Here is a 26,254-nt window from a genome sequence, read left to right on the forward strand (position 1 = left end):
GGTGAACTTATTCCGATAAAGAAAGCCCATAGACACCCCCGGCGGTGTGGGCCCCATTAAAGGCTCAAGCTCAAGATACACGGCCCAGTATACAACGGTGGGCCTCGGCCATGTTCCGCACGTTGGCCCGTGAAATGCAGATATACTCGGCCCTGATCAGGTTCAGGGCATCTTCTCAAAATAAGAAAATCCATGAAATAATAAGTATCATTTTTGTTTTAGAACACGCCAAAGATCTGCGTATCATTTCATTAAGATAAAAAACAAAAGATGTACGGTGTTAGAAAAAAACTCCGACACTCGCCCACCAAGAATACAACAGAATACTATCGACGTTTGATGTCTCGACTACGGTATTTGCATGGCATAGGGATCGTTGGTAGTAGGATATATGCGAGACTAAGGTAAAAGAGACGGAGACATGGATTTTTATACAGGTTCAGGCCCCTGAATTGTTGTGTAATAACCCTACATCTTGTTGGCCGAAGCTGGTCGTTGCTCTTATTCACCATAATCACACCAGTACAATATTTAGGGTAGCCTATTTAACTGTTGTCGACATGGCAGTCTGAAGGTCTGACTCGCAGTCGACAACAGGGTAGTCTTCCTCCTCGAATCCGTGCCGGCGAGATCAAAGATAGCGCTTTCGTCTCTCCTGACAGTGTCCGGAGACACCGTAGGGGACTAGCCGTGCCTATCTCTGAAGTCGATATCTGGCGTTTTGTCTTGGCGTATGTTGGCTTGTATGTTGATCTTCTGTCTTGATCTATTGTTCCGTAGATTGTGGTGGGTGTTGATTGTCTGTGTTCGTGTCCCCTCTCCTCCTACGGAGCCTTGTATTTATACCCATAGGTGTCCCCTTGTCCAAGTAGAACTAGAGAAACAAATATGGATACAATCCGAGTAGTCATTGTCGTTTCCATGTAGAACTCTGGTTGTCTTTCCTTATCCGGAACTCCTCCTATATCCGCAGGTTGTTTCCGTATAGGACATGGTACGTGGTGGGTCCTGCCGAGATTTAGTCAACTACTATTATGTATGTGGTATCCATAACCCTGACAAATACCACACACCCAAAGGAAAAAAAACACAAACTAGTGCATTAGCAGCCCAGTCCTAGCAAAGAGATCATGAAGCCTAGCAGCTCCTGCTAGGCACCAAAGAGCGCCCTCATTAGCGATAGCTCGGAGGACATCGGCCAAGCATAGGATAGCACCATTAAATACACAATTGTTCATGTGCTTCCGATCGAATTTCCCAAGCGACCAAGATGATTAAAGAGTTTAGCCCTTTCTTCTCATTAGTAGGTAAACCCCTTACTGTTCTTGACCCTCAATTGGCAAACCTAGCAATAACCTGGGTTTGAAAAGCTAGAGTAGCCAAGCCGTTGCACGACCAAACACCATACTTATCAAGAAAACACACAAGTGACTAGGATGTGACTAATAGTTTTCTGAGCCAGATCACATAATGGACATGTAGGCGGGTGTTGAAGTCCTCGCTTGTCCAACCGGTCTGTTGTCCAACAACGATTATTAATTGCCAACCATATAAACAATCTGTATTTCAAAGGCATCCAACTCTTTCAAATTCTTCTTCTAGGTGCAAACCTTACCGTCCCAACAAAGATGGCCTCATATGCGGATTTAGAAGTATAAATTCCTGAGTTTGAGAGCTTCCAAACATGCTGATCTGGAACAAGTATCATATTTTAAGACATACTATCGGTGAATATAACTTTCAAAAAAACGTCATCTTACGAGTCAACGCGTTGTAGAAATGACATATATTGTTGTTAGAGTATATCCATTTTACTCCGTTAACCTCGTCACATTTTAACAGTGAGAAACGGATGGAACCTAACGGTAATGGTATTTTTAGGTAAGTTAGCTTGTACAATATTTTTTGGAAGTTGTGTTGTTGGATTTTCTCCTAAAATTCAGCGGGTTACTGTATCCCTTCGTCCTGCAGTCCGCATGGTCAAGCGGTTGTACTGCATGGACGAGCTCTAGAGGTGAACGGACATGCACGAGTACACAACTCGAGTCTTCTTTACATCGTTTTTGCACATCTCGCACTCGGTAGCACTGTTCTCGCCGTACGCAGAAGCGGCTTCATACCGCTATTTCTACTGTGGTAGCAGGATTCAGAATTCGCAAAATTACATAAGGCCACGAAGGGAGACAGGACAAGACAGCAGGGAGACAACAATGGCGTTGTCGTCGTCCCCATGCACGAAGGCGGCAACCTACACGCTGGCAAATCATGCAAGATCACAGGATACAGAATTGCCGAAGGTAATAGCTTTGGGCTGTTCCGGCCATACAACTGAATGGATGACAGCATTTTGGCTGGCAGTGGGCCGTGCGCGATGGCGCTGTCCAAGTTCTTTAATCATGTGGTGTTATTAGCATCTACTCCCGGACAGGGTATATCGAGTTGTCTTTGCTTGGATGGCTTCTTGTCTTGGATAAGCGCAAGAAACCTATCAAATTTATTCTGCCAGGTTGCTTTCATGAATTATTAGTATTTCGGATGGACCTGATTGATCTTCTCTTTCTGTATGCATGCCCTGATTAAGCTCCAATTTAAACTCTAGCTCGTTTAAGAAATCCAAAGTACTCTATGGTTTGTGTTATGTGGTAGGCCCATGCTAATCCAAATTTATTTCCAAATTCCAAACCAATGATCTTGCATCTCCCATTATTTGCCTGTTACATGTGGTTTGGTTTTGCTAAGCTGGTACGTAACAGAATGTCATTTGCGTGCAAAAGCTGATGCTTAGTTTATCTATTTCTGTTCATGTCAAGAAAAGCCAATAATAATACTCCCTCCGTTTAAAAATATTTGACACCGTTGACTTTTTAGCACATGTTTGACCGTTCGTCTTATTTAAAAAATTATAAAATATGTAAAACTATATGTGTACATAAAAGTATATTTAACAATGATTCAAATGATATGAAAAGAATAAATAATTACTTAAATTTTTTGAATAAGACAAATGGCCAAACACGTACTAAAAAATCAACGGTGTCAAATATTTCGAAACGGAGGGAGTATGACCGAACGACCACCGGCCCTGAACTATGAGCCAGGCAGTAGTTAGGCCCTCACTATATTAAACTAATATTTGCGGAAGAGAACTATATTAAACTGATCCTCGTCGATAGCTTTTTATACTTTGCTGGAATTGAATTTCTTATTGATTAGTTCATCCTCGAAGCCAATCATTTGGCTTCAATCATCTGGAGCATATCCACAGACACCATCCTACCAGATACTTTAAATTGAAAATAAATTCGCACGGAAAACCCTAAATCATCCCCATAAATTCTGCACCACGCAAATTAAAAAACTGATCTGGAAAAAAAAATCAAAAAACTGTTAAGTCAGTAAACCATCATTCGCGTGGCTGACGCTGGAGCAGTTGGCTGTGGCGCTGGCGCCGCCCAGGGGGTTAGGCAGCTGCCCGGGGCGGCGCATGTGCGCGCCACGGACGTGTGGCGCGCGCGCCGTGGCCGGCAGGGCGTGACGCGACGTGCACCCGTTCGAGTGGCGCACTTGCGCTCGCCGCGGTGGTGACGCTCTCCCGGCACTGCCTGCCTGCCTGCCTCTCATCATGCGGCTGGCACGGTGGCAATGGACAAGGTGGTAACAAGGTGAGGGGGAAAAAATGAATTTTGAAACTTGATTTTAAATTGTTATGGGGTTTTTCATCGCTTTCTTTTTAAGCTTGCTTTTAACTGCTTAGAGTGAAATATAAAAATTCTATCCTTACAAATAGCAATTAAAGATTTACCACTGGATTCACATGTTATAAACTGTTAGCGATAAATTATTGAACGCCACATCTTAAAATTACTAAAAAGTTAAATGCTCCCATGCACTAGTTGCGGCTGATGAAAGAAACAATGCAAAGCCAGCGAGATACTGATGATACAGTGGTACGGCTCTGCAGCTTTGTTCCAACGGCTTCTCGATTTTTTCAGCAGCAGAAACAGTTGTGGCAACGGTCATCACTCATCGGAGCTCAGAGTCTGCTCCCCCCGCCAATAATACAGTGATATGTGTACGTGTTCGTCAGTTAGTGCGAGTACAATTGCAGTGAGAAGAACAGGAGGGAATAGTTCTCCTTTTCGGTAGGATTATTGAAGGAGATGGGATGTATTTTATGCTTGTTTTTTCCCATAGCCATCTGAATTCCTTGATTCTGTGGGCTGAACAGCTAGACTGTTTCAGCAGTGAAATATTGGAGAATGATCTGTTCTTCGGTGGAAAGATTGAGGTTGTTCAAAGCTCGGGACCGAAACTGACATGCATGATAGTGGTATTTTTGTTTCTCAGGATATTCAGTGCATGCGAAGTGGCTCATGGAAAAACGTTAGTTGCAAAATTTCAAGCACAAGTGAATTGATGGTCTTGTCCCTGCTCTTTATTTTAGGAACCTTGTTCTTTAATTCTGAAGTTGTACAGTTCTGAATTTCTGATGGCTCATCCGGGACTAATTACTGAAAATTCAGGTCATAGAAATTCAGCAACGAAACATCTGCAAAATAATTTTGGCCACAATCATGCCCTGCTTAGGTGTAAAGGACGAAAGTTTCCATGCTTAGCTGTAGCATGGGGTCTCTGAATTGCTGGAAACTCTGTGCAATAGCAGGCCTCTGAATATCAATCGAGAACGTCACCCAGGCTTTTTCCGCAAACAAATTCAGTGCAACAACTACTGAAAAAACAAGTACTCCTGTGCAGCTCGCTTTGCCTCAGAAACTTTACTTTCTCTCTTCAGATTTTTCAGTACATGTAGCTGCACTATACCTGGGCCCTTTATCACCAGGAACACCAAAACAATGGCATCTTTTGACTCTCCATGGAAGCGACAACATACTACAGTGTAGCATCAAATGATATGGGTCATCGAGCTAAGTGTAACACATTCAATTAAGTGGTCTGAAGAAACTTGAACTCCCCAACAAGTTGCCTATCCTTTTTTCATTTTGGGTGAATTGCACTGCAGTTTTTCTATCATTATGCTTTCTGGAAAAGTTTACTGAATGATGAAGCCAAAGTGGTTAGGTTCATGTTTGCATCATCATCCATCCAAAGCAGTGGCACAGATCTGTGCTCCATTAAGCTGTGATAAAGCATCGACAGTAACATAACTACTGCAATGTAAACTACTCCGATAGTAGTACTCGTAGTAGTTGTTCTCTTTCTTTAACACGCAACTGTTTAAAGCAAAGCTGATCATATGCAGCCTGATGCAGGAACTGTATCTGATCACGCTAATTCGACAGTACTAGTTAAAAAAGGAGGATTTTTACGGTACATTCTACTACTAGTATATACTACCAGTATATTTAATCTAACGGTTTAAAATTCATCCGATCTCCCTTCCAATTATCCTGCAGTATAAATTGAAAAGGGTATATTTGTCTTTTTATCTAATTATGTGGAGGTAATTTCGTGATTTCACGTTTCATCACTGGTCAGATCCGATCCACGGTCGCCCCTTCGTGGAAGTAGCGCCCAGTCGTCTTCCTCTTGCGAGTAGCGAGCGCCACCTCGCCGCCGCCGCCATTGGGAATCGAATCGATTTCCCTCCTCCTTTCCTCCTCTTGTGTCTTTTCTGGCGACCCAAAACCCTAGTTCTTGAGGGAGGCAACGGGCAGGCGGAGCAGCAGAAGGGCGCATGCCGCTGTGGCATAGGCGCGCAGCTTCTGCAGCTCGCAGCGGCAAGGGCAGCCATGCGGCGGCAGGTCGGATGCGGGGGAGAATAGGCTAGGGCTTGAGGGAGGGCGCCAGGGACGCGGGAGACGCCGGGCGCGTGGAGGTTCGGCTTCTCCCGGCGCCGGAGGAATCGGGATGGAGGCGTCGGCACGGGAGCAGCGACGCCGGAGCAGCGACGCGAGATGTATCGTGAAGAAGCGGATGACGATATCCACAGAAAAAAAATCCGGGTGAAAATAATTCTCTAATTTAAATGACCAAAAAGCCCTTTTCAGATTTTCACCTAATACCAAAATTACCCTTTCATATACTGGTACGGCTTGTTTGGCAACTTGAGGGAAGGGGATTAGGAGTTTACACGAGGGAATTGATGGTGAGATTAAGATGAGAATTTGATTTTTCATCCCAGTCTCTTGTTTGGTAGAGGTGGTGGAAATTGATAGGGAGTTTAGTTGGAGATTAGATCATTAATGAAAACGGATGGCTGAGATTTGTTTAGGCGAAGTAAAGGAAGAATTCCCTCCCAATTACCTGCCCCTACCCAGGTATTGAAAAGGAGGGAGTTCATTCCTCAATTCCCCATCCCCATTCCACCAAAATTCCCATGTCCCCCAACCAAACAAAACAGTTAATAGCCTCATCCCTTTAAACTCCCAATCCCTCCTAAAACTTCCTCCAACCAAACAGACTGGTAGTATATACTGAATGTACCATAAAAGTCCTTAAAAAAAGTTCTAAACTCGAATCGAAGAGGGTTCTAAACTCTAAAAGAATTAGCCGCTAACATGGATGGACTGTACATCACAAATTCTCACACACATGACACATATATTATAATCATATATGTGCCCCCATCACTGTCCTTTCGACGTTGGCTTTGGATCCCGGACAAAACAGAAAGAATCCTTCGAAGTGAGGGAAAGGATTAGGCATCCTGGCTAGTAGGAGGAGTACAACAGAAGAAGCCATACTTCTAGAATTCAGTATTGCATAATGCAATTAGGCTGTGTTCTTGGTGGAAGTTAAGAACCTCACCTCTCGACACGAAAATGGAGCGATGGACTAACATACAATTAATTAAGTATTAATAAAAAAATATAAAAAAAAGGTTAATATGATTTTTTTAAAAAAGTAATTTTCAATAGAAAATTTTTGCAAAACACACATTGTTTAACCGTCTGGAAAGAGTGTGCGAAAAAAGAGGAGTTAGGCTGCGTTTGGATCTCGGAGATGGGAACTCATTCCCTCCTCACGAAAAACGGAGTGGTCCATTAGCGCGTGATTAATTAAGTATTAGCTATTTTTTTAAAAAAATAGATCAATATGAATTTTTTAAGCAACTTTCATATAGAAAATTTTTTAAAAAACACATCGTTTAGCAGTTTGAAAAACATGCGCATGGAATACTAGTAAGAGCGGTTGGGAGTCCTTTGCAACGAAAACAGCCTTAGTAGCAAGCACAAACTAACTCAGCTTTAGAGGCCCCTCATATTGATGTTTAACTTGTTATGGGGCATTTATTTCTACACAGTCTCATTTATCAACTGAAACTTAAAAGGTTGTCCAATTCCGTCCTCCTTTTGTAACGGCTCGCAAATACGATGGGTTGTTTAGATTCATGTCATTTTAAATCATATTATTTTTTATAAAGTTATCAAAATATGCATACATTTATTTATTTTTACCAAACTTTACTAAATGAGATAATCCAACAAATGGCATTGACAAGCGTTCAAATCCAAGAAATGTCATCGCCGTTATGGTTCCGTTCGTTCCACGCCGTTAAATACACTGTTCATCCTATAACACTTAATGGTGTGGAATGGACGGAACCCTAACAACGATGGCATTTTTGGATAAAGTCATTTGTGCGATGACATTTCTTAGAACTCACATTTGTCGATGGCATTTTTTGGATTTGGATTATTGTCAATAGTATTTCTTGGATTATCTCTTAGTAAATACATAAAGAATCATGCCAAAACTTGATAATATTGTCAACTTATCAAAATTTAATTGGGATTATTTTGGCGATAATATGAACAGCCCTTACATTTCTGAAGAATTATAGCTCAAATATGGCTATGGCCCTGTTTGGATCCGGAGGGCTATTTAATAGCCCTCTGGAATCTTGCTATTTAGGAATATTAAATGTAGATTACTGATAAAACACATTCCATAACCCTTACACTATTTTACGAGACGAAAATCCATGATTTGCTACAGTGATGCTACAGTAATCAGCCGCTAATCGTGGATTAATATACATAATTAGATTCGTCTCGCAAAATAGACTAGGGGTTATGGAATCGGTTTTATCGGTAATCTATGTTTAATACTTCTAAATAGCAAGATTCCGAAGGGCTATTTAATAGCTCGGAGCATCCAAACAAGGCCTATGTTTAGATCCAAACTTCCAACTTTTTCTATCGCATCAAACTGTCATACACACATAACTTTTCAGTCACATCGTACCAATTTCAACTCAAAACTTTCAACTTTGGAAGAACTAAACACAGCCTATGACAGTGCAGTTCAGCTCAATTTTGTTCGGAGCCTAAAAAAAAAAGAAAAGAAAAAAAAAGCTCAATTTGGATAAGGCTATGAATAAACTCAAAAAAGCATCCAACCTAACCACCACACTGGCCCACCAGGGCCCACGCTCCACTCCCGTGATCATCACCTCCTTCCCTTTCCAGAACCACCTTCTCCTTCCTCCTCTTCTTCTTCAGTGTACTCTGCCTTTATAATACCCTACTCCTCTCTCTCATCTCCACCATCTAGCTCACTCACACAGTCTCCACTCACACGCATTGCAGAGGAGAGGCGACAATGGAGGGGAAGGAGGAGGACGTGCGGCTGGGGGCGAACAGGTACTCGGAGAGGCAGCCGATAGGAACGGCGGCGCAGGGCGCCGGGGACGACAAGGACTACAAGGAGCCGCCGCCGGCGCCGCTGTTCGAGCCAGGGGAGCTCAAGTCGTGGTCTTTCTACCGGGCCGGGATCGCCGAGTTCGTCGCCACCTTCCTCTTCCTCTACATCACCATCCTCACCGTCATGGGGGTCTCCAAGTCCTCCTCCAAGTGCGCCACCGTCGGCATCCAGGGCATCGCCTGGTCCTTCGGAGGCATGATCTTCGCGCTCGTCTACTGCACCGCCGGCATCTCCGGTCAGTTCACTCTCCTTTGGCTTCCTCCCCCACCTTCAAGATCTCAAGTCTTCAACTTTGTCATGATTTTGCCTTGGTTTGTCTTGCTAGTTGATACTTACTTGTTACCTGCACTTTGCTTGGCTCAGTAGTTTCTTCATACTAGCATGCTCACTTTAGTAAAGCATGAGGTATAGAATCATGTGTACTACTACTGCTCCTTCCATAAGTAGCAAGACTTTGAGGCATATGGCATTAACACTGAATAATTGATGAAAGACTTTTAGTTACCTGCTTTTGGGGTGTTAGATCAGTATTAGTAACTGGAAATTCACTAAATTTGTTGTCCATGCTCTTGTAGTTTTAAAGAATTATTATAGCTTTCTACAGGTGTTGAATGCACCAAAAATTTATGACACTACCTTTTGCTCTTGTACCATCATGTACCTTGTCTGCGCAAAGATTTGTCGCTGGCATATTGTACTGCTGTGGTATGTGAATTTTGTTCTTATGCAAAGGCTTGATTTACGACTAGAAGATTAAGGATTTAAGGTCATCCGATTGATTTAACTCTTAACCCAGCATTTTCTTCGGTAGTGTTCTAACTGTTGATGCTGAAACCACACAAATTATCACACAAAAATATATTATTTTTAGTTCATCAAAATTGAATGTGCACTTGGAGCCTTGGAGGCAAAGAAATATGTGATGCCAAAATTTTCTCCTTGGTTAATCTTCCTACCAGAATATTAACAAAACTATATGAACAAGTAAATATCTTGTGTTGTCAACTTATACAGTCTATCACAACTCGCAATCTTAGAAGTTAATTTCTGTACCAGTTTTATATAATGCTTCAAAATCTCAAATACTACCTTGTTAATCTCAAAATATGAATACATGAGGGTACACTATACAGTCTTACTTCAATTCTCATGACAACTGACCACAAAACAACTACGGCAATTAAGGGCACTACTAATATCCATTATATTGTCTGTTACTGCAACAGGAGGACACATCAACCCAGCAGTTACTTTTGGGCTGTTCTTGGCCAGGAAGCTGTCCCTGACCCGGGCCATCTTCTACATAGTGATGCAATGCCTAGGGGCCATCTGCGGAGCTGGAGTTGTGAAGGGCTTCCAGCAGGGTCTGTACATGGGCAATGGCGGTGGTGCCAATGTAGTTGCCAGTGGCTACACCAAGGGTGACGGTCTTGGTGCTGAGATTGTTGGCACCTTCATCCTGGTCTACACCGTCTTCTCAGCCACTGATGCCAAGAGGAATGCCAGGGACTCGCATGTTCCTGTAAGTATCCTTCTCCTTTTTGCAGTGTGATATGTGAAAGTTCAGTAGTAGTTAGTGTGGTCTAATGAGTTATGCACTGTGATAACCAATTCATCACCAAACCCTAAAGTGATAATGTGCAAATCACTAAGCAGTATTTTGGTTAGCACCTTTACATACCTCACTCATACAGTATGTCTTTAACAATGAACTGGTGTGCTCATAACTTGTAGGTGTGCGCCATTTATGGTTAGACTTTTAACTAGTTTAATTTATCATGTTTGCTCAAGAAATTGACTGTATGCATATAGTTACTGGAAGTATATATGGGTTTTTTGTGTGTTGCATAACGTATTTCTGTCCTTTGTTGGTGAAAACAGATCCTTGCCCCACTGCCAATTGGTTTTGCGGTGTTCCTGGTCCACCTGGCCACCATCCCCATCACCGGTACTGGCATCAACCCAGCCAGGAGCCTTGGCGCTGCCATCATCTACAACAAGGACCATGCCTGGAATGACCATGTGAGCAACCTTTCTTCTCTTTTTACCTACTCGCCGTTCTCAGCAATTAGTTCCTCTTACATTATCAGATATTAGTCAACACATTACTGATAATCGATACATTTTTTGTTGGCAAATTGAGGTCTAAGATGATAAACATGTCAGTATATATAATCAAATGTTCTCAGCAATTGGATCCTCTTACATTATCAGATATTAGTAAGCACATCATTGATAATCGACTTTTTTTGGTTATATTTTTCTCTTTGTATGGGTAGGTCTAAGATGATAAACATGTCACTATAACCAAATGTAGCAGCATGCTCTTGCTAAAGTTTACTTAGTAGCTTACCAGCTTACTAGCCTTTGCTCAAGAAAAGAGTAGAAGACACGACAAAGAGTTTTTCCTTACAAATTTTGGTATCTAAATTTTGCAGTGGATCTTCTGGGTTGGTCCCTTCGTTGGCGCTGCCCTGGCTGCCATCTACCACCAGGTGATCATCAGGGCGATCCCATTCAAGAGCAGGTCTTAAGCCCCGCGCCGCCGCTGCGCAGCCGACGACATGCAACGCAATCGTGATGTCCTGTTTCCCGCGCGCTACTGCTGCGCATCTGTCGATTCCCTCTATCTCTAGTCCCCAAGATGTTTTTCCTATCTGAACCCTGAACAACTCAATCGTGTAATCCAGTACTCAGTCACTGTATGTTTTTATGTGATGGAGATCTTAATTCTTAAGTTATCATCTCTATTGCTGGAAATCCGGTTTCCTCTTCGTGCATGAACCGCGCCTTTAATACACGTACTAGAATAATCTTGGCAGGCAACAATGCTGGTATGATCCTACGAAGCCTGAACTATGAATGTGAAGGGAAGAACGAAGCAAAAGAGAAAAGAGAACAAAAAGGTAGCTCTGTCTAGTTCCCGACCGAGTAATGCCATGAAAGAACAAATGAACCCTAGTGAGTGTACTATACCAGGATGAGTGATGAGTCCAGCCTTGCATCCATCAAGGGCTAGGGCTTAGCGATCGATCTGATGAGGAGCGGCGGTTTGAATCTGTATGAATGAGTTAGTGGTGGGCCTGGCTTATGTGCGTCAGGACAACGATAACGATGAAGATGAGGACGATTGATGGTGGCCGGGCGCGGTGTAAAGAAGGCCGGCTGGCCGGGTAGTGCGATGGGGACCCGCTAGCCACCGGGCGCACGCTACTACTACTACTTGCTACGTACCCTACGGCAGCGCGGCACATGGGAGGTTTGGTGGGGTGTTTGGTCTCGCCACTAGGGACTTGGAGGCGCCGAGGCAAAAGGAAGTTGAAACTTGGAAGCAAAGCGTGTAAAAATATAATGGAGCAGTGTAGACTGTAGAGATAGATAGATGAAGTACTATACTAGATACCTGGGTCGCACTTAGCCATTTACTACCCTTTTGCATTTCGCCTTCGTCATCCTGCTTCAGGGAAATTTGGCACCAGGGAATATTGAGGTTTATTTATCATCTCATCCCTCAAAAATATATGCTAAATGGAAAATTAAAATGGAACCGTTCCAAATGATCCTATGAGGATGCACCACCCATCCCATGGTTCAGACGATTTCTCACTTAGAGCTCCTTTGAATCAAAGAATTTTATATAGGAGTCTCATACGATTTAAATCCTATAGGAATATTTCCTTTGTCACTATTTGATTCAAAGGATTAAGGGTTTCTAAATCCAATAAAATTCCTATAGAATGGCTCATTACATATAGATTTTAGAGGAAATCTAGCAAGAGCTCCAGCCTCTTCAAAAATTTCATTTAAGTCTATCTCTCTCATCCAGTTCTTACATTTTCCTGCAATCTAATCAAACGGCCATTCCTATGTTACACGTGTGTTTTGCATTTATATTTCTATAATAATCCTATGTTTTTCCTATTCCTCCGTTTTTTCATTTTCCTATTCCTCCGTTTTTTCACTCCTACGATTCAAAAAGGGCCCTAAGTTCAAGATGAGCGCAAAAAGGCAAAAGCCAGTGTTTGGTTTTTAAAACATGTTTAACTCGAAGCAATAGTTCTTTAGAAAGACAGAAGTCGTACAGGTGTGCAGTTATTCAACTCGTAGAAAAATGAAAAAGAAATAGAAAAATTAAATCACATTGGAGCTAGGTGCACCATATGATTGTTTCATGTTCCACAAACTAATCAAGATTCAAGAAGCAACAAACGCAAAAGCAAAAAGGGAAGAAGCAACATAATCATATAGTCACGTTGATTTGATTAACGATCAGAATCTCTGTATAATTTCCAGAGTAATAGATACAGTGAATGGATTACCTGAGTACAGCAACAACGCTTTCACTATGCAGGCTGCAGCTGACTAGTTGCAAAAGCTCGCAGCAAGGGGAAGTACTGAGAAAAAGAATGGGTATTGAATGGTTCAATTGCCTCTACCTTTGCAAAATGTGGACTTCTAGTTGAGTTTCCTCCTGTACAATGGCCTCGAAACCCATAGATTGTCCAAAGGAAAACGAATGTAGATACCAGAGTATACAGGTGAAGAACTACTGTTTTGGGTCCTTGGCTATCTAGACCCTCTGTAATATACAATCGCATCAACGACGTGTAACTGGTTAACACATAACAGGCATGGTAATATGGAAGTCAACGCCTGTTCCTGGTGGGGGCATAGCTCACCTGTCCATTCAGAATGCACTGTCAGCAATAGACTATGACTAAGATAGATATCTTCACTGTCCCAAAAACGAAGGAAAAAAAGAGGAAGAGTTGAAGATTGAATGGCGATATAGAGCTCTCCAAAGCCAAGGATATGTAGTTGGCGGTCCCCAAATGACCCCAGTAAATAAGCGGATTCGATTCACATATCTAAGTCCATGTTTCGGAATTTTACTACAACAAAGGAATCAATGTTTGGCAAGTAAATATAGTACCACACAATAATGGTAGCAAGTCAAATTTGGCACCTCAAAGATTCTGTTATTTAAAGATACCAGGCAAAAAACTACTGCACTTGATGATAGTACGACACTAATCACTCATTAAGCCCATGTACTATATATATCCAGTGAAGGTGTAAAAGCTGTTAATGATGTAGATAACATAGAGCAATTCTTTCAAGTCTTAGAGTTAGAATAAAAGGCTATTCTTTTTCTAAAAATGTATAAATAGAAATGCGAGAATTTGCAGAAAACTATGAGAAGGGATGTACCTTTGTTGAGACGGTCAGCTTCTGAAATAATTAATGAAATTATTTGTGTACTATGATACAGTGCCAGGCTTGCAGTAAATAGATGGGCAAACTGGCTCAGCAGCTCTCATCAAGCTCCAACTCAATGCCTATCCAGCACACCTTTGGGTGAAATCAATGACCATGGTTGCACCCAAGGTGTGGTGGACCAGATCTCAAATCCAGTGGAGGCTTAAGTTTTACCCGATCCTCAAAGCCCTTCTGTGAAGCATGCTCAGAAGGCAGTGGCTTATCATGCAAATTCCACACGCTCACATGTCCCATCCTTCCAAATTGAGGGCTCAGAATGTCAGCTTCAGGGACTGCCCTCTCCTGAAAACCTAGCGAGGGTTGTTTCACTCTAACAAAACGACCAAGGACCGGATCTGGAGGCTGGTTTGGCAAGGGCTCATCAAGACATCTCGATGTAATTGTGAAACCTTCATTATTGTAAGCTAGGTGTCTTGCATGGTTAAAAGGAATAGCTCCATTACCACCAGTCAGAGGAGTGGAAGCACCTGAAGTAGTTCTTGGGCTCGAAATCGGAGAGGGTGACATTATACCATTTTGATGTTGTGGAGATCTTGACCTCAGATGAGGGCTCCCACATGGAGAAACAGGGCAAGATATATAGCTTCGTACATGAATATCACTGCAAGCACCGATGATTAGAGTACATACATTTCCATGCAGATATACATTCACTGAACTGTTTTTTTTTAAAAAAAAACGAGGAACTGTATTTCTTATAGGAGTACAGGACTGAGTTATCGAAAATAAATGACAGCAGGGTACAGAACAAGGGTAAAATGTGAAAAATATTACAATAGCATTAAACACTGCTTGAATTTTACAGTGGGAGCATGTTGCAGCTCAGATGAATTAAGCAGGGACATCAACAAAACATAAAAGCACATTTGGGCAATTATTCATACTTGCATGTTGAAAAAAGGACATTAGTAAGATTTCTAGTAGGGTTCACTTAGTGTCCTCATATATAAAAAATTCATACAAAGGTCATTTATTTTGTATTCATTTGAATGTCATTATTTAGGGGTAATTGCCAAAATAAAAGGTGGAGGAGATAGTTCAGTAATGTGCAGCTAAAATTTCCTACTTTGAAATGTTAGCTAATTTACTCTTCGTCATACCAAAGCATAAGGATTATGATATGAGAGGTTTGGTTGCGGTTCTAATTTAATTTTTTCAGCAGAGATTTATAAGTTAGCTACTGCTCCTCTAGAATATTTAGTACACACACTCCAAAGCAATATTCTTATGAATTAGCAGGTAGATTCAAATATTGAATGATTCACCTGTGCACAGAAGAAAATTTAGCAGCTCTTCTCTGGTAAATGGATTGCCCTTCCAAACCCAAAGAAGACATATTTCTGGCATGCCCGACCACCTGAAATGTCACAAGAGACAAAGCGTAAGAAAAATGGAACAATCAATTGTCCATCTGATAACCAAGACCTTAATACTCTAAGTAGGCCCCAGTAACATTTATCTGTCCTAGTTAGCTACAACAGCCAGAAAGAAGCAAATGAAAGGAAACAAGGTAAAAAATAAAGTAAATGATTTGTAGAATTAATGCATACAGCTGCTAACTGGGCAAACATGCATGACAGATGTTTAGCTAAAAGACAACATGTTCCAGGAAAGCAGTTGATACCTTCAGATCTGGTTTGCAGGATGTAGTAGACAACTGTAGCAATGGATCCGACAGTGATTTTTCAAGTGGAGATGCATTTCGTATAAATGAATGCTGCAAAAGATCCACTGCTGTTGGACGGCTGGATGGATCGCGCTGCAGGCACTGTCTTATAAAGTCTCTGCCCTCTTCTGAGAGGTGATCTGGTATTGGTGGAAGCTCCTTACTGTTTCCTATCTTAAACACTGCAGCAATCTAAAAAACAAAGCATTGTGTCAACATCTGGCTCATAACAGATCAATGATTTATTCCTACTGCCAATCCATACAAAATATTTAAAAGGAACAAAAAAGAGAAGGGGGGGGGGGGGCACTTTTAGAACGAATGTTACTGCGGAACAAGAGACATGTCAAGAATATAGGAAAGAGGTGTCGCAGATTGTTAAGTAGTATTTCTCATAAGGGCACCTTCAACGTGAAGCTTAGATGGATGCTTTGGGGAAAAAAATAGGATAGCAAAATAACATGATGTAAAATCCAAAAATAGAATGGAATTAACACTAAAAACTGCTAGATCTAGGTCAATATAGTGATAATCAGTATGCATTATAATAAATAAAAGATTCCAGTTTTGACGCCAAAGGGATCCATTGCCCCCTTAGCGAATACATCATGATGCAATGTCTCAAAAAGTCCAAGATAAATAGAAGGTGAAGAACATATAAAGAAGTCTAACATGCAAAACCTCAACCAAATTTTCAATATACAAAAAATATATAAGCATTCACATGGTACCGGTCATCATGTGGTTCCTGTACCACTTGTCTGTTTTATATTCAACATAAAAAAATGAATACAAAATTAAATCATTGCATCTTTAAACAACCTTTTTGTTTTGGAATTTTTCAAACATAGTGTCATGTTGGATTCGTCAGATTTCATCAAAGGGGATGCCGGGCCTCCTGGCCACCACAAACTTTTGCTAACTAAAAAGAGCATTGCGAAAATAAGACAAAACAATGAGCCATGCTGAACTTGTTTTTTTAATTAAAATAAGTACTGAAGCAAAACCACAACAATGATACAGTATCCACCATTCATCTTCTATAGTACTCCCTTCAGCCAAAACTATATGACATTTGACTTTTTTATGGTCTTCGAAATTCACTGTTGAATCAAATATTGTAGCAATGTGCAGTTATTCAAAACTCGTAGCAAAGTGCCATTATTCAAAATTCAACGTTGAATCAAATATGGTTTTACATTAGAATAAGTATAAAATCTTGTAAGTTTATGATATTATGATAATACTTTTCAAGTCGAATCAACACATACCATTTTTAAGTTGAACTAAGCACATTAGAAGTTATGATGGTCAAGGTTTCAAAAGTATGACCGTATATTGTCCTAAACGTTCCCCTAAAAAGATAGTCCGAAACATCAAATATTTATGACCAAAGGGAGTACCTTCTCATGAAAAGAAAATGTGTGTTGCACAAAAACATAAAATACAGCTTAAGAGCCTAGTATAAGTACTAACCCCTTCATATTGGCTCCATGGTGGTTTTGAGGTAGCCATCTCTAAAACCGTGCATCCTAAGCTCCATATGTCAACAGCAAGATTACATCCATTAGAATTTTTTATAACCTGCATAGTTATTACATGTGTGAGAGAAGCAAGGTTGATTTTTATAACAGCGGAGAGAAGATAGGCATAAATTCATCAAATAACTAGAGAAGTATAGAAGAATGTAGGATTTTCATTACCTCAGGAGCCATCCAGTACGGGCTACCCTTAAATGAAAAGGCACACTGCTGCCCATTGATCTGAAAAATGGATTGGCAGAAAAGAAGTTCATATGCGCGGATAAATATCCAAAGAAGAAACATCTATAGACAAAAGGACCTTCCCATAAACATATAACTTGCTAGAAACAACTAATCACTTATCCAAATGGCCCATAAGAGTCGGCCCATGAAGGTATACAAGCTTATATTACTAATAAAATAGCACTACATCTATGGTAAACAAACTACTGCCTAGTAACTAGCATAGAAACATGCATAACCATTTGGTCCAAGTAAGCCAGCAAATGTGCTGACAGATACGGTAAGGACCAAAACAAAATGGTTATCTCTTATCGAATGGATTGATCTAGCACAAGTGGTAGTCCTCAAGTGCAAGAGAACACGAGGGAAAGGGTAAGGCACAATACACCATTTCTTCCTATGAAGATGATACAAGGAATTATATCTAATAATGCTTTTGCTTTAAATTTTAGTTATTCCTGACAAATGAGAAAGATTTTTTTTTTTTACAATTTGAAACAGAGAATTTACATGTTTTGCCATTCCGAAGTCAGCAAGCTTTACACGACCATTAGGGTCTACCAGTATGTTTGCACCTTTAATGTCCCTGCAAATTATGGAACATGACAAATAATAAAATAATCTACAACTTGGTAGCTTACATCTAAGGAACTGAAGTGCTGAACTAACGACAAAAGGAAATGGAATGTTACCTGTGAACCGTATTTTTTGCATGCAGATAAGCCAAGCCTAAAAGTATTTGCTTGGTATAACTGCGGATAGCAGGTTCACCAAATTGCCCATACTCCTGGAGTAGTTTATGGATGGATCCACCAGAAACATACTCCAGGTATATATAAAGTTTATCATCAACCTGTTTTGAATAAATGGATAGTGTATAGTTATTTTTAAAGTAAACAGAGGAGTCAGGAGTGCAAGCAAAAGTGAAGTTTGTAAAATTCTGCAGAATGTGGCATGAACTTTTTTGCTACGTTTCCTTACAGAGAAGTGTTCAGAGAAATATTATAGTTCAGTGGCATATGTCATCATCAGAGAGTACAGTGCAGTGCAAGAAATAATAATGCGGGTACGCACATTGGTCATGCAGTCAAACCTTGAAACAAACCCACAAATCTGTACTCCTTCTGAAGGAAGACAGTGTAGTGGTGGTGACAGTGAATCTGCCACCCACCAACTATGAACTACATTTTGTACCAATAAGACATGCATTTATTTTTATCTGTTGCAAAGCCACCTGCATTTAGCTAGTACCCCCCCCCCCAACTGTTTCAAAATATAAGGCTTATTTTGAGGGCACAAAGATTAAGAATTGTTAGAATAGGTGTCGAATATACTAGTCCTATTTGGTTACGGTTGGACTTGGAGTTGTAATAGGTGTTAGGGGTAGAGTTAGAGTCGGACTCTGTAACCTGTCATCTCTCTTAAATAGAGAGAGGGGCACCACAATGTAATCATGGCGACTACAATGTAGCGTAGACACGCAGGGAGATGATGGCGGCATGGCCATGGACTCGTAGCGGCTAGGAGCTATATTGGTTGGGGAGGAGCGCCCATAATCAGAGCCCCGGGGATGTAGGCTTCGGCTGAACCTCGTTAACAAATATCGTGTGTTCCTGAGTCGTCATCTGGCATGTCTTGGGTGATCAATGATTGAAGCGATCGAGAAGGTTAGTCGTCGTTCCGCTATATCGGCTAACTTTTATAACAAGTGGTATCAAAGCAGAAGGTTTCAACATTGGATCAAGAAGACATGTGGAGGAGGAAACACGAGGTGGGGGTCGCGCATCGACAGGAGATCGTCAGCCGTGGCGATGAGATCGATGGCGACAACGAGGACGTTGCGGAGGTGACGACCTCGCTCGCGATCAGACCGGCGATGGCGGAACTTGACCGGAAGACGGGGCCGAGCGTGGCCGAAGGCGACCGGAGAGATCGGAGGGGTAGCGCCATGGACGGCGCGCCCGACACACGCGGCGAACGCGGCAGGGAGGCTAGTGACGGAAGGGCGAAGCCGGCGAGCGTGGCACGGCGCGGCGGACGTGCAGGGCCGATGACGACGGGATCGTGGACAGAAAACACGAGGGCTGCGACTGCGGTGCGTGCAGAGGCACGAACGACACGTATGTGTACGTGTCACATGCATACAGTACGCGTACAGATGGTGGCCAAGAGCAAGAGATATGCACGAGTTGTTGCAAGCATGCAGGATATTAATTCCATGCATGGATTAATTAGTTGCATCTTAATGCATGAGTGCATACGATTTCAATTGGATTTGTGTGGGACACGTACAAGCTGCGTGCATGCATGGGCATGCAGAACAGACGACGTGGATTGCTGCCGTGAGAGAAGATGTGAGGAGAAGTCAAACATCAAAGGCCTGATTCCGTGTGGGAGCTGGTCAGGAGACCGTTTCTGATAAGGCACGAAATTATGTCATAGACGCGGACTCGGCTTGACGTGTCCATTCGGACTCGAAGTCGATCTGGACTCGGTATCCCGGTGGCTGATGCTATTTAAGGAGCGGTCAGGACGTGAACCTATGGCAGAAAAGGCGACGGGCAATTGATCGAGACACTCGTAAGCTTACCACGGAAGGCACAAATCTGGGCTCAAGGCAAGATCGTACAGCAGGCGTACAGGTGTGTGCAAACCGGACAGAACCAAAAGCAGGACGGAGAAAAACCGTGAAGCAGATTGGTTGGATCGGTGCGGCGGCGGACAGGTGGTTTGCTGTTGAATGTCTGAGATCAGATCACAAGACGGGATTGTGAAGACGAATACGGACGGTGAGAAGGGCGAGTATTCTGGTGGCGACAGACCAGTCAGGTCGCGGGTTGGCAAGATGGCGCCGACAGGTATGAAATTTGATTTGGTGAAGTTTGACGGCTCTGGAAATTTTGGCTTGTGGCAAACTAGGGTCAAAAATTTGTTAGCTCAACTAGGTGCTTCAAAGGCTTTGAAGGGTGTCAAACCGGCCAAGATGGAGGATGACGATTGGGAGGAGATGCAGTTGTAGGTGGCTGCGACAATAAGGCTATGTCTTTTAGATCAGGTCATGTACCATGTGATGGAGGAGACCTCACCAAAGATAATTTGGGAAAAGTTGGAAGCTCAGTTTATGTCCAAGACTCTGACCAATAAACTGTATCTGAAGCAGAAGTTGTATGGGCTAAAGATGCAGGAAGGGGCGGATCTGACAGCACATGTGAACGTTTTCAATCAACTAGTCACAAATCTTGTGAAGATGGATGTGGAAGTTGACGATGAAGACAAGGCCATAGTTCTTTTGTGTTCGTTACCTAAATCGTATGAGCATGTGGTGACTACTTTGACGTACGGCAAGGAGACCATCAAAACTAAAGATATCACTTCTGCGTTGTTGGCTCGTGATCAGATGAGAAAGAACAAAGAGGGTGAAACATCTCAAGCGGAGGGTTTGCTAGTCAAAGAAGATCATGCTGGGCATAAGGTAAAGAAGAACAAAAAGAAGAAGGTGGTGCAGTGCTTCAGATGTGATGAGTGGGGGCATATAAGCAAGAAGTGTCCAATACTGAAGGGAAAAGCTAAGGCTAATGCAGCGACTTCTTCAAATGACTTAGATAGCGATGGTTGTGATCTTCTCACAATGTCAAGTGCACAGTCTAAGGATGCAGAAGCGTGGATATTAGATTCAGCTAGCTCGTTTCACGTGACGCCAAGGAAGGAGCTGTTATTTTCTCACAAGTCTGGTGAGTTTGGTTTTGTCTACTTAGGCGATGACACAAGTTATCCAGCCGTGGGAGTAGGTGAAGTCAAAATCAAGCTAGAAGATGGAGGTGAACATGTTCTTCAGGGAGTCAGGCATGTACCAGGGCTAAAGAGGAATCTGATTTCGCTTGGAACCTTGCATGAAGAAGGGTTAATATTTCGCGGTAATCGGAATAAGAAGACCATGGAGATCATGAAGGGCAAAACGACTGTGATGACTGGAGAGAAGGTGGAGTCGCAACTTTACAAGCTGCGAGGGTGCACTATTGCAGGTGGAGTCCAGGAGGAAACGGTTGCTGGGATAGCAATTGCTTTTGGTGGCGGCGGGTATGGCGCAGACTCGTCGGGCGGCTTGCGGTGAAGCTGCGAAGAAGACAACCCAAGTCTGGAGGATAGGTGGATCGGCATGGTAATTCTACTACTTCTAGGTGGCGTATATTCGCCAAGGTGGAGTTTGTTAGAATAGGTGTCGAATATACTAGTCCTATTTGGTTACGGTTGGACTTGGAGTTGTAATAGGTGTTAGGGGTAGAGTTAGAGTCGGACTCTGTAACCTATCATCTCTCTTAAATAGAGAGGGGGGGCACCACAATGTAATCATGGCGACTACAATGTAGCGTAGACACGCAGGGAGATGATGGCGGCATGGCCATGGACTCGTAGCGGCTAGGAGCTATATTGGTTGGGGAGGAGCGCCCATAATCAGAGCCCCGGGGATGTAGGCTTCGGCTGAACCTCGTTAACAAATATCGTGTGTTCCTGAGTCGTCATCTGGCATGTCTTGGGTGATCAATGATTGAAGCGATCGAGAAGGTTAGTCGTCGTTACGCTATATCAGCTAACTTTTATAACAAGAATTGTACAGAACCAAGAGAAAGAGTAGTTAAATTGACCATCCTACCATACTTAAATACCTTAGAAATAGCTAAATAGATGGTTAGTGAGATGCTTCTTATAAATGCAGGAGAGACACTAGTAATAATTATGGACATATAAGGAATATAGTTAATAAATTTGCATGGAGCCCATATATCTTGCAAAAGTTTGAAAAACTATAGGCCTAACAGAAACAAACGATGGAGTGTATGCAAAAAAAAAAAAGATCTGATATGTGAAAATGGTACTAGTAGATTTGTTATGGAAAATACCTTCACGTAGTTAGATTTTAATTTTTTTTTTTATAAATGTATTGTTAGAAAAGGATTATTTTTTTTATGAATGTGTTAGAAAAGGAATGATCACACATGTACAACAAGTAAAAAAAGAACAGGAGTGGTATTAGCAGAAGATAACAACTGGTGGCATAAATTTATACCATTTCAGATCCATAGTATCGTACAATATTCGGATGTTGCAGACGATTCAGAAGTAATATTTCCTGGTAAATAAAGAACAATATAAGAGCAGAGAAGATAGCGTAAAGAAAAGGACAGTAAACGTGGAGAAAAATGTCATACCTGACACAACTGCTTTGCACTTTCTTTTGATTTAGGATCGTCTGAGAAAAGGGTGACCTCCTTCATTGCACACATTTCACCTTTATCACTGATACAAATGACAGAGAATTATATTATATCAAATTTGAAGAGAAACAAAGGATGATCAGTCCTAATAAAATAGTCAGTGGCACACTACTCAAAGGATATATAGAGTGCTTGTTACAAACAACACTGTGACAAGACCACTTCAATAATTACACTCTCAAAGAATAATGATGTCTTAGGCTTTGAAGGTGAAATATTTCTGAATGAGACTCTGTTTAAAACATGCCAGTTTACTAATCACTAAACCATGATATTTATTACGATTCAGGATGTAGTATGAGAAATAAGTATATGGGAGAGATTACAAGAGCTGAATGAGTTAGTACCATTGTAGGATTTATTAATGATGAAAACCATATTGTGCTTTGCATCGAAATTAAAAATGAACATCAACCAATTCCGAGCATCGAAAGGGCATACCTGTTAAAGCCAATGTATACATGGCCAAATGTCCCACGGCCGACAAGCTTTCCCTTCTTCCACCGTGATCCAGGACTAGTTGGATTTTCTACTCTACCAGGACTATGTGAGATAGGACTAGTTGGGGTGGAATTGTTTGGCAAAAAGGTGGAATTGTTACATATGCTTAGTGGTGGAAGGGGCAATCTGTGGGTTTGCTTCCTCTTCCCTTCATCAAGTCGCCTTGTTGGAGATTCAGGTGCCATCCCACCAGCCCTTGGATGCAATGGAGAGACACTTCCACTATGTACCCTTGAACTTGGACCAGGGCTTGTCATTCTTGGGCTGGGAATTGGTGAACACTCTGGACTACCTCGGCTAGGTTGCCAAAAGAGCTGGGCTAGCATATCACCTCCCACTGAATTATGCCCAGATGTTTGCCCTGAACCGGGACTGGAGCACTGAGCAGACCCAACAAAAGTTACATCTGTATGAGGCTTAACTGCCCAAAATGCTGAACTTGGAATCTGATCAGGGCATAATATTCTTGGGCTTCGAGAAGGGCTTGACATCACACTATTGGGAGCACTGTCCAGAACAACCTTTCGTGAATTTTGTAAATTTGACTGGTAACTGTCAGCAACAACAGTACCTCTGGGACTTGTAGATAGAATTTGATTACTCAAGAAAGCATTGGTTGGCATCGTCACTTCCTTAGTGCCCTTTCTGGTGATGGCACTAGAACACTCCTTATGCACAACACTTCACAAACAGAGCAATCAATATCCATAAGAATATTTTTTAAAAAAAGTACACAAACAAAAATGTGTTTGGATAAATCATGGATTAAGAAGGATACCTTGAATTACCGGTTGTAGCAACTTTAGCCACATTGTCGGTGTCATTTGCCACAGGTCCCTGAAGTCGCAAATCTCCAGGATCATCGCTATCTATAGAACCATGGCTGGAGACAGAAGCAGTTGATAATTCTGCAACAGGTTCGGTAGTTTCAGGTCTTTCTTTAACCCAATTTGTGGTAGGGAGCGGTAGTTGTTGTCCTTTGCCACGCTTTTCCAAAACGACCTTTGATTCGGTAATATCAGAAGCAGTACGTGCCACCATAGCACGGGATCTAGGAAGGGGAAGTGGTTGTGCATGTGCTCTGGCTGCAGCAAAGCTTTGACAACGAGAAACCTCTTTTGAAGGGGATGCAGAGCGTGATTGGGCAGTAGACCAGCAACCTTTCTCGGCAGTTGGATCTTTACTATGTCTACGATTCCCCCGTGATTTTGTTCTCCCCTTTTGCTCATTTGGACTTAATAACCGATGAAATGTGTCAATGAGGTTTTCTTTGGCAGTCTTCTTTACTTCTTTTGATGAAGACTTCCCCCACCATGGTGGCATATTGAATATGAAACAAGTTGGACAGGATTTCACTGAGCTAATCACACATTGAAATTTTGAAATCACGCAGGTATCCTTAGTTTCTGTAGTGACAAAAAAAAGTCCTCAACTCACTGGAATGCTGTATTATGGAGATTCCCAGTTAGTGCTTGCTCATGCTACTTTGATTTCTGTTTAATGCCTTCACCACAAAGGCTGAAAGTTAACAAATAACAATAATGAGGACCAAGTCACTAACAGCGTGCATCATTACAGTTCCACACAACTGCAAAAGAGTTGAGTTTAATGGAGAAGTACATGACCATTGAGAGTATAAAGGCAAACTGTGTGCTGTTTGTTAAATTTAATTAAATTTAATAATACCTGGAAGTTGGAGGTAGAAGTAGCAATTACTAGAACGCTTACCTTTGGGGTTCATCTTAAAACCACAATGAACAAAATCACATGTCAAGCTTTCAAGCTTGCTACATCATTATCACCTACTGTGAGCAAATAACTACAGTGCCACCCATTGCTCTAAAATGAAATGCCAAGGAGATAAAGTACTTATTCTGTCACTAATTGCCCCGTGCATCATTTAAGTCAGAGATAACTCCTATACCACTGAAAGTTTCACCTATCTCTGTTTTGCCGATTGCCACTAAATAGGCTGTCTCTGCCATCACAAAACATTTGTCAACCTTTCATGCCATTTCTGTCCAAGTGTTATCAGCCTCCTGTCGAGCTAGCAGCAATATGGCATAATTGCGCTCCTTCTACCTCCTCCTTAATCCCACCAGTGCCTCCAACCTCCGGCAAATTCCCTTCTTAACAAGCAGAGTGGCATGTACCGATGTGATGGCTACACTCTCCAAGTCGGTGATCCTACTATACTCGGAGCCGAACCAGTTCTAGCTAACTGATCCCGGTACCAAACTGTCACAGCCCCTTGGCTCCATACCTACATTTCTCCGCGAAACCAACAACCAAAGCACAGTTCTACACTCCAGGGGGCGGATCTAACGTGGGATATCGGGGTTGAGCTGAACCCCCACAAATTTGTTAGGACACAAAACTGTTATTAGTACCGCACCACGAACGCAACAAACAAATCAAATCGGGACGAGGTGGGACGGCTAGGTGACAGGGAAACAAATCAATCAAGTCCGAATCGACTCCCAATCTTACCCACACCAGCACATGGAAGAGGAAGAGAGAGGAGGGCTACGAAACTAGAAGGAATACCTTCAATTCGATACTTCGATTCGAACCGAGATGCTCGCCGGCCGGCCGCACAGGGGAGAATGCTAGTGCGGTAGGGGGTCGGGGAAGGGGAGCAGCAGCCCGTCCGCACTGCGCCTCCGGCCCTGCTCGCCGGCCGCGCGCGCGAGGGAGGCGAGTCGGTGTCGCGGAGGAGGAGAACGCTGGCCGAGCCTCCGCCCGTGCGTCCGCCGGAAACGGTTTTTTTTTTTCAGACGAACAGATAAGATGAGCAGAGGAGAGGAACGGAGAGAGACGGTGGAGAGGAAAATCGTCAGGCGAAATGCGACTAAATTGTGCACAGGCGCACCATTGCCTCCTCCAGCACTCTTTCCAGAAAAAAAAAAACAAAAACAAAAACGTTCGGGGAAACGAGTTCGTCCGTGAGACCCCGACGAACCGACACTCTGCGTGGAGACGGTGTGGCCCGCTGCTCTGTCCATATACATGCACCAGCGGAGTAACTGCGATGTGCTAGCACCAGCGCGATAGATGAGACGTGTATGGTTGCTGCCCCGAAATGCTCAAGTTGCATCAGC

The 26,254-nt window shown here is 42.4% G+C and overlaps 2 protein-coding genes across 2 annotated transcripts; one reads left to right on the plus strand and one right to left on the minus strand.

Annotated features, from left to right (window-relative positions):
- Nucleotides 1-8,493: 8,493 nt before the first annotated feature.
- LOC127762476 (aquaporin PIP1-1) lies at nt 8,494-11,404 on the plus strand. Its single transcript, XM_052287002.1, has 4 exons — nt 8,494-8,902; nt 9,894-10,189; nt 10,549-10,689; nt 11,106-11,404. The coding sequence occupies exons 1-4, from the start codon at nt 8,566-8,568 to the stop codon at nt 11,199-11,201; spliced, it is 870 nt and encodes a 289-aa protein (XP_052142962.1). The 5' UTR covers nt 8,494-8,565; the 3' UTR covers nt 11,202-11,404.
- A 1,500-nt stretch (nt 11,405-12,904) lies between these two features.
- Nucleotides 12,905-26,036, minus strand: LOC127762475 (mitogen-activated protein kinase kinase kinase YODA-like). The gene is made up of 13 exons (XM_052287001.1): nt 25,701-26,036; nt 23,932-24,671; nt 23,094-23,834; nt 22,587-22,674; nt 22,445-22,507; nt 18,072-18,232; nt 17,890-17,965; nt 17,317-17,376; nt 17,090-17,197; nt 15,572-15,805; nt 15,213-15,304; nt 13,879-14,548; nt 12,905-13,346 (listed from the first exon to the last, which is right to left on the minus strand). The coding sequence occupies exons 2-12, from the start codon at nt 24,474-24,476 to the stop codon at nt 14,032-14,034; spliced, it is 2,685 nt and encodes an 894-aa protein (XP_052142961.1). The 5' UTR covers nt 24,477-24,671; nt 25,701-26,036; the 3' UTR covers nt 12,905-13,346; nt 13,879-14,031.
- Nucleotides 26,037-26,254: the final 218 nt, after the last annotated feature.

Source organism: Oryza glaberrima, chromosome 2, assembly GCF_000147395.1.
Source record: "Oryza glaberrima chromosome 2, OglaRS2, whole genome shotgun sequence".
NCBI classification, from domain to species: Eukaryota; Viridiplantae; Streptophyta; class Magnoliopsida; order Poales; family Poaceae; genus Oryza; species Oryza glaberrima.

What these genes read in the sequence shown, in the direction of transcription:
- LOC127762476 (XM_052287002.1), top strand. Translation starts at nt 8,566, where the DNA reads ATGGAGGGGAAGGAGGAGGACGTGCGGCTGGGGGCGAACAGGTACTCG. An exon ending in CTGCACCGCCGGCATCTCCG is followed by an intron (nt 8,903 to 9,893) that starts GTCAGTTCACTC and finishes TTACTGCAACAG; the next exon opens with GAGGACACATCAACCCAGCA. An exon ending in ACCATGCCTGGAATGACCAT is followed by an intron (nt 10,690 to 11,105) that starts GTGAGCAACCTT and finishes TAAATTTTGCAG; the next exon opens with TGGATCTTCTGGGTTGGTCC.
- LOC127762475 (XM_052287001.1), bottom strand. Translation starts at nt 24,476, where the DNA reads ATGCCACCATGGTGGGGGAAGTCTTCATCAAAAGAAGTAAAGAAGACT. An exon ending in GTGCAAAGCAGTTGTGTCAG is followed by an intron (nt 22,508 to 22,586) that starts GTATGACATTTT and finishes TTTATTTACCAG; the next exon opens with GAAATATTACTTCTGAATCG. An exon ending in CATGGAGCCAATATGAAGGG is followed by an intron (nt 15,806 to 17,089) that starts GTTAGTACTTAT and finishes TTTGTTTTTTAG; the next exon opens with ATTGCTGCAGTGTTTAAGAT.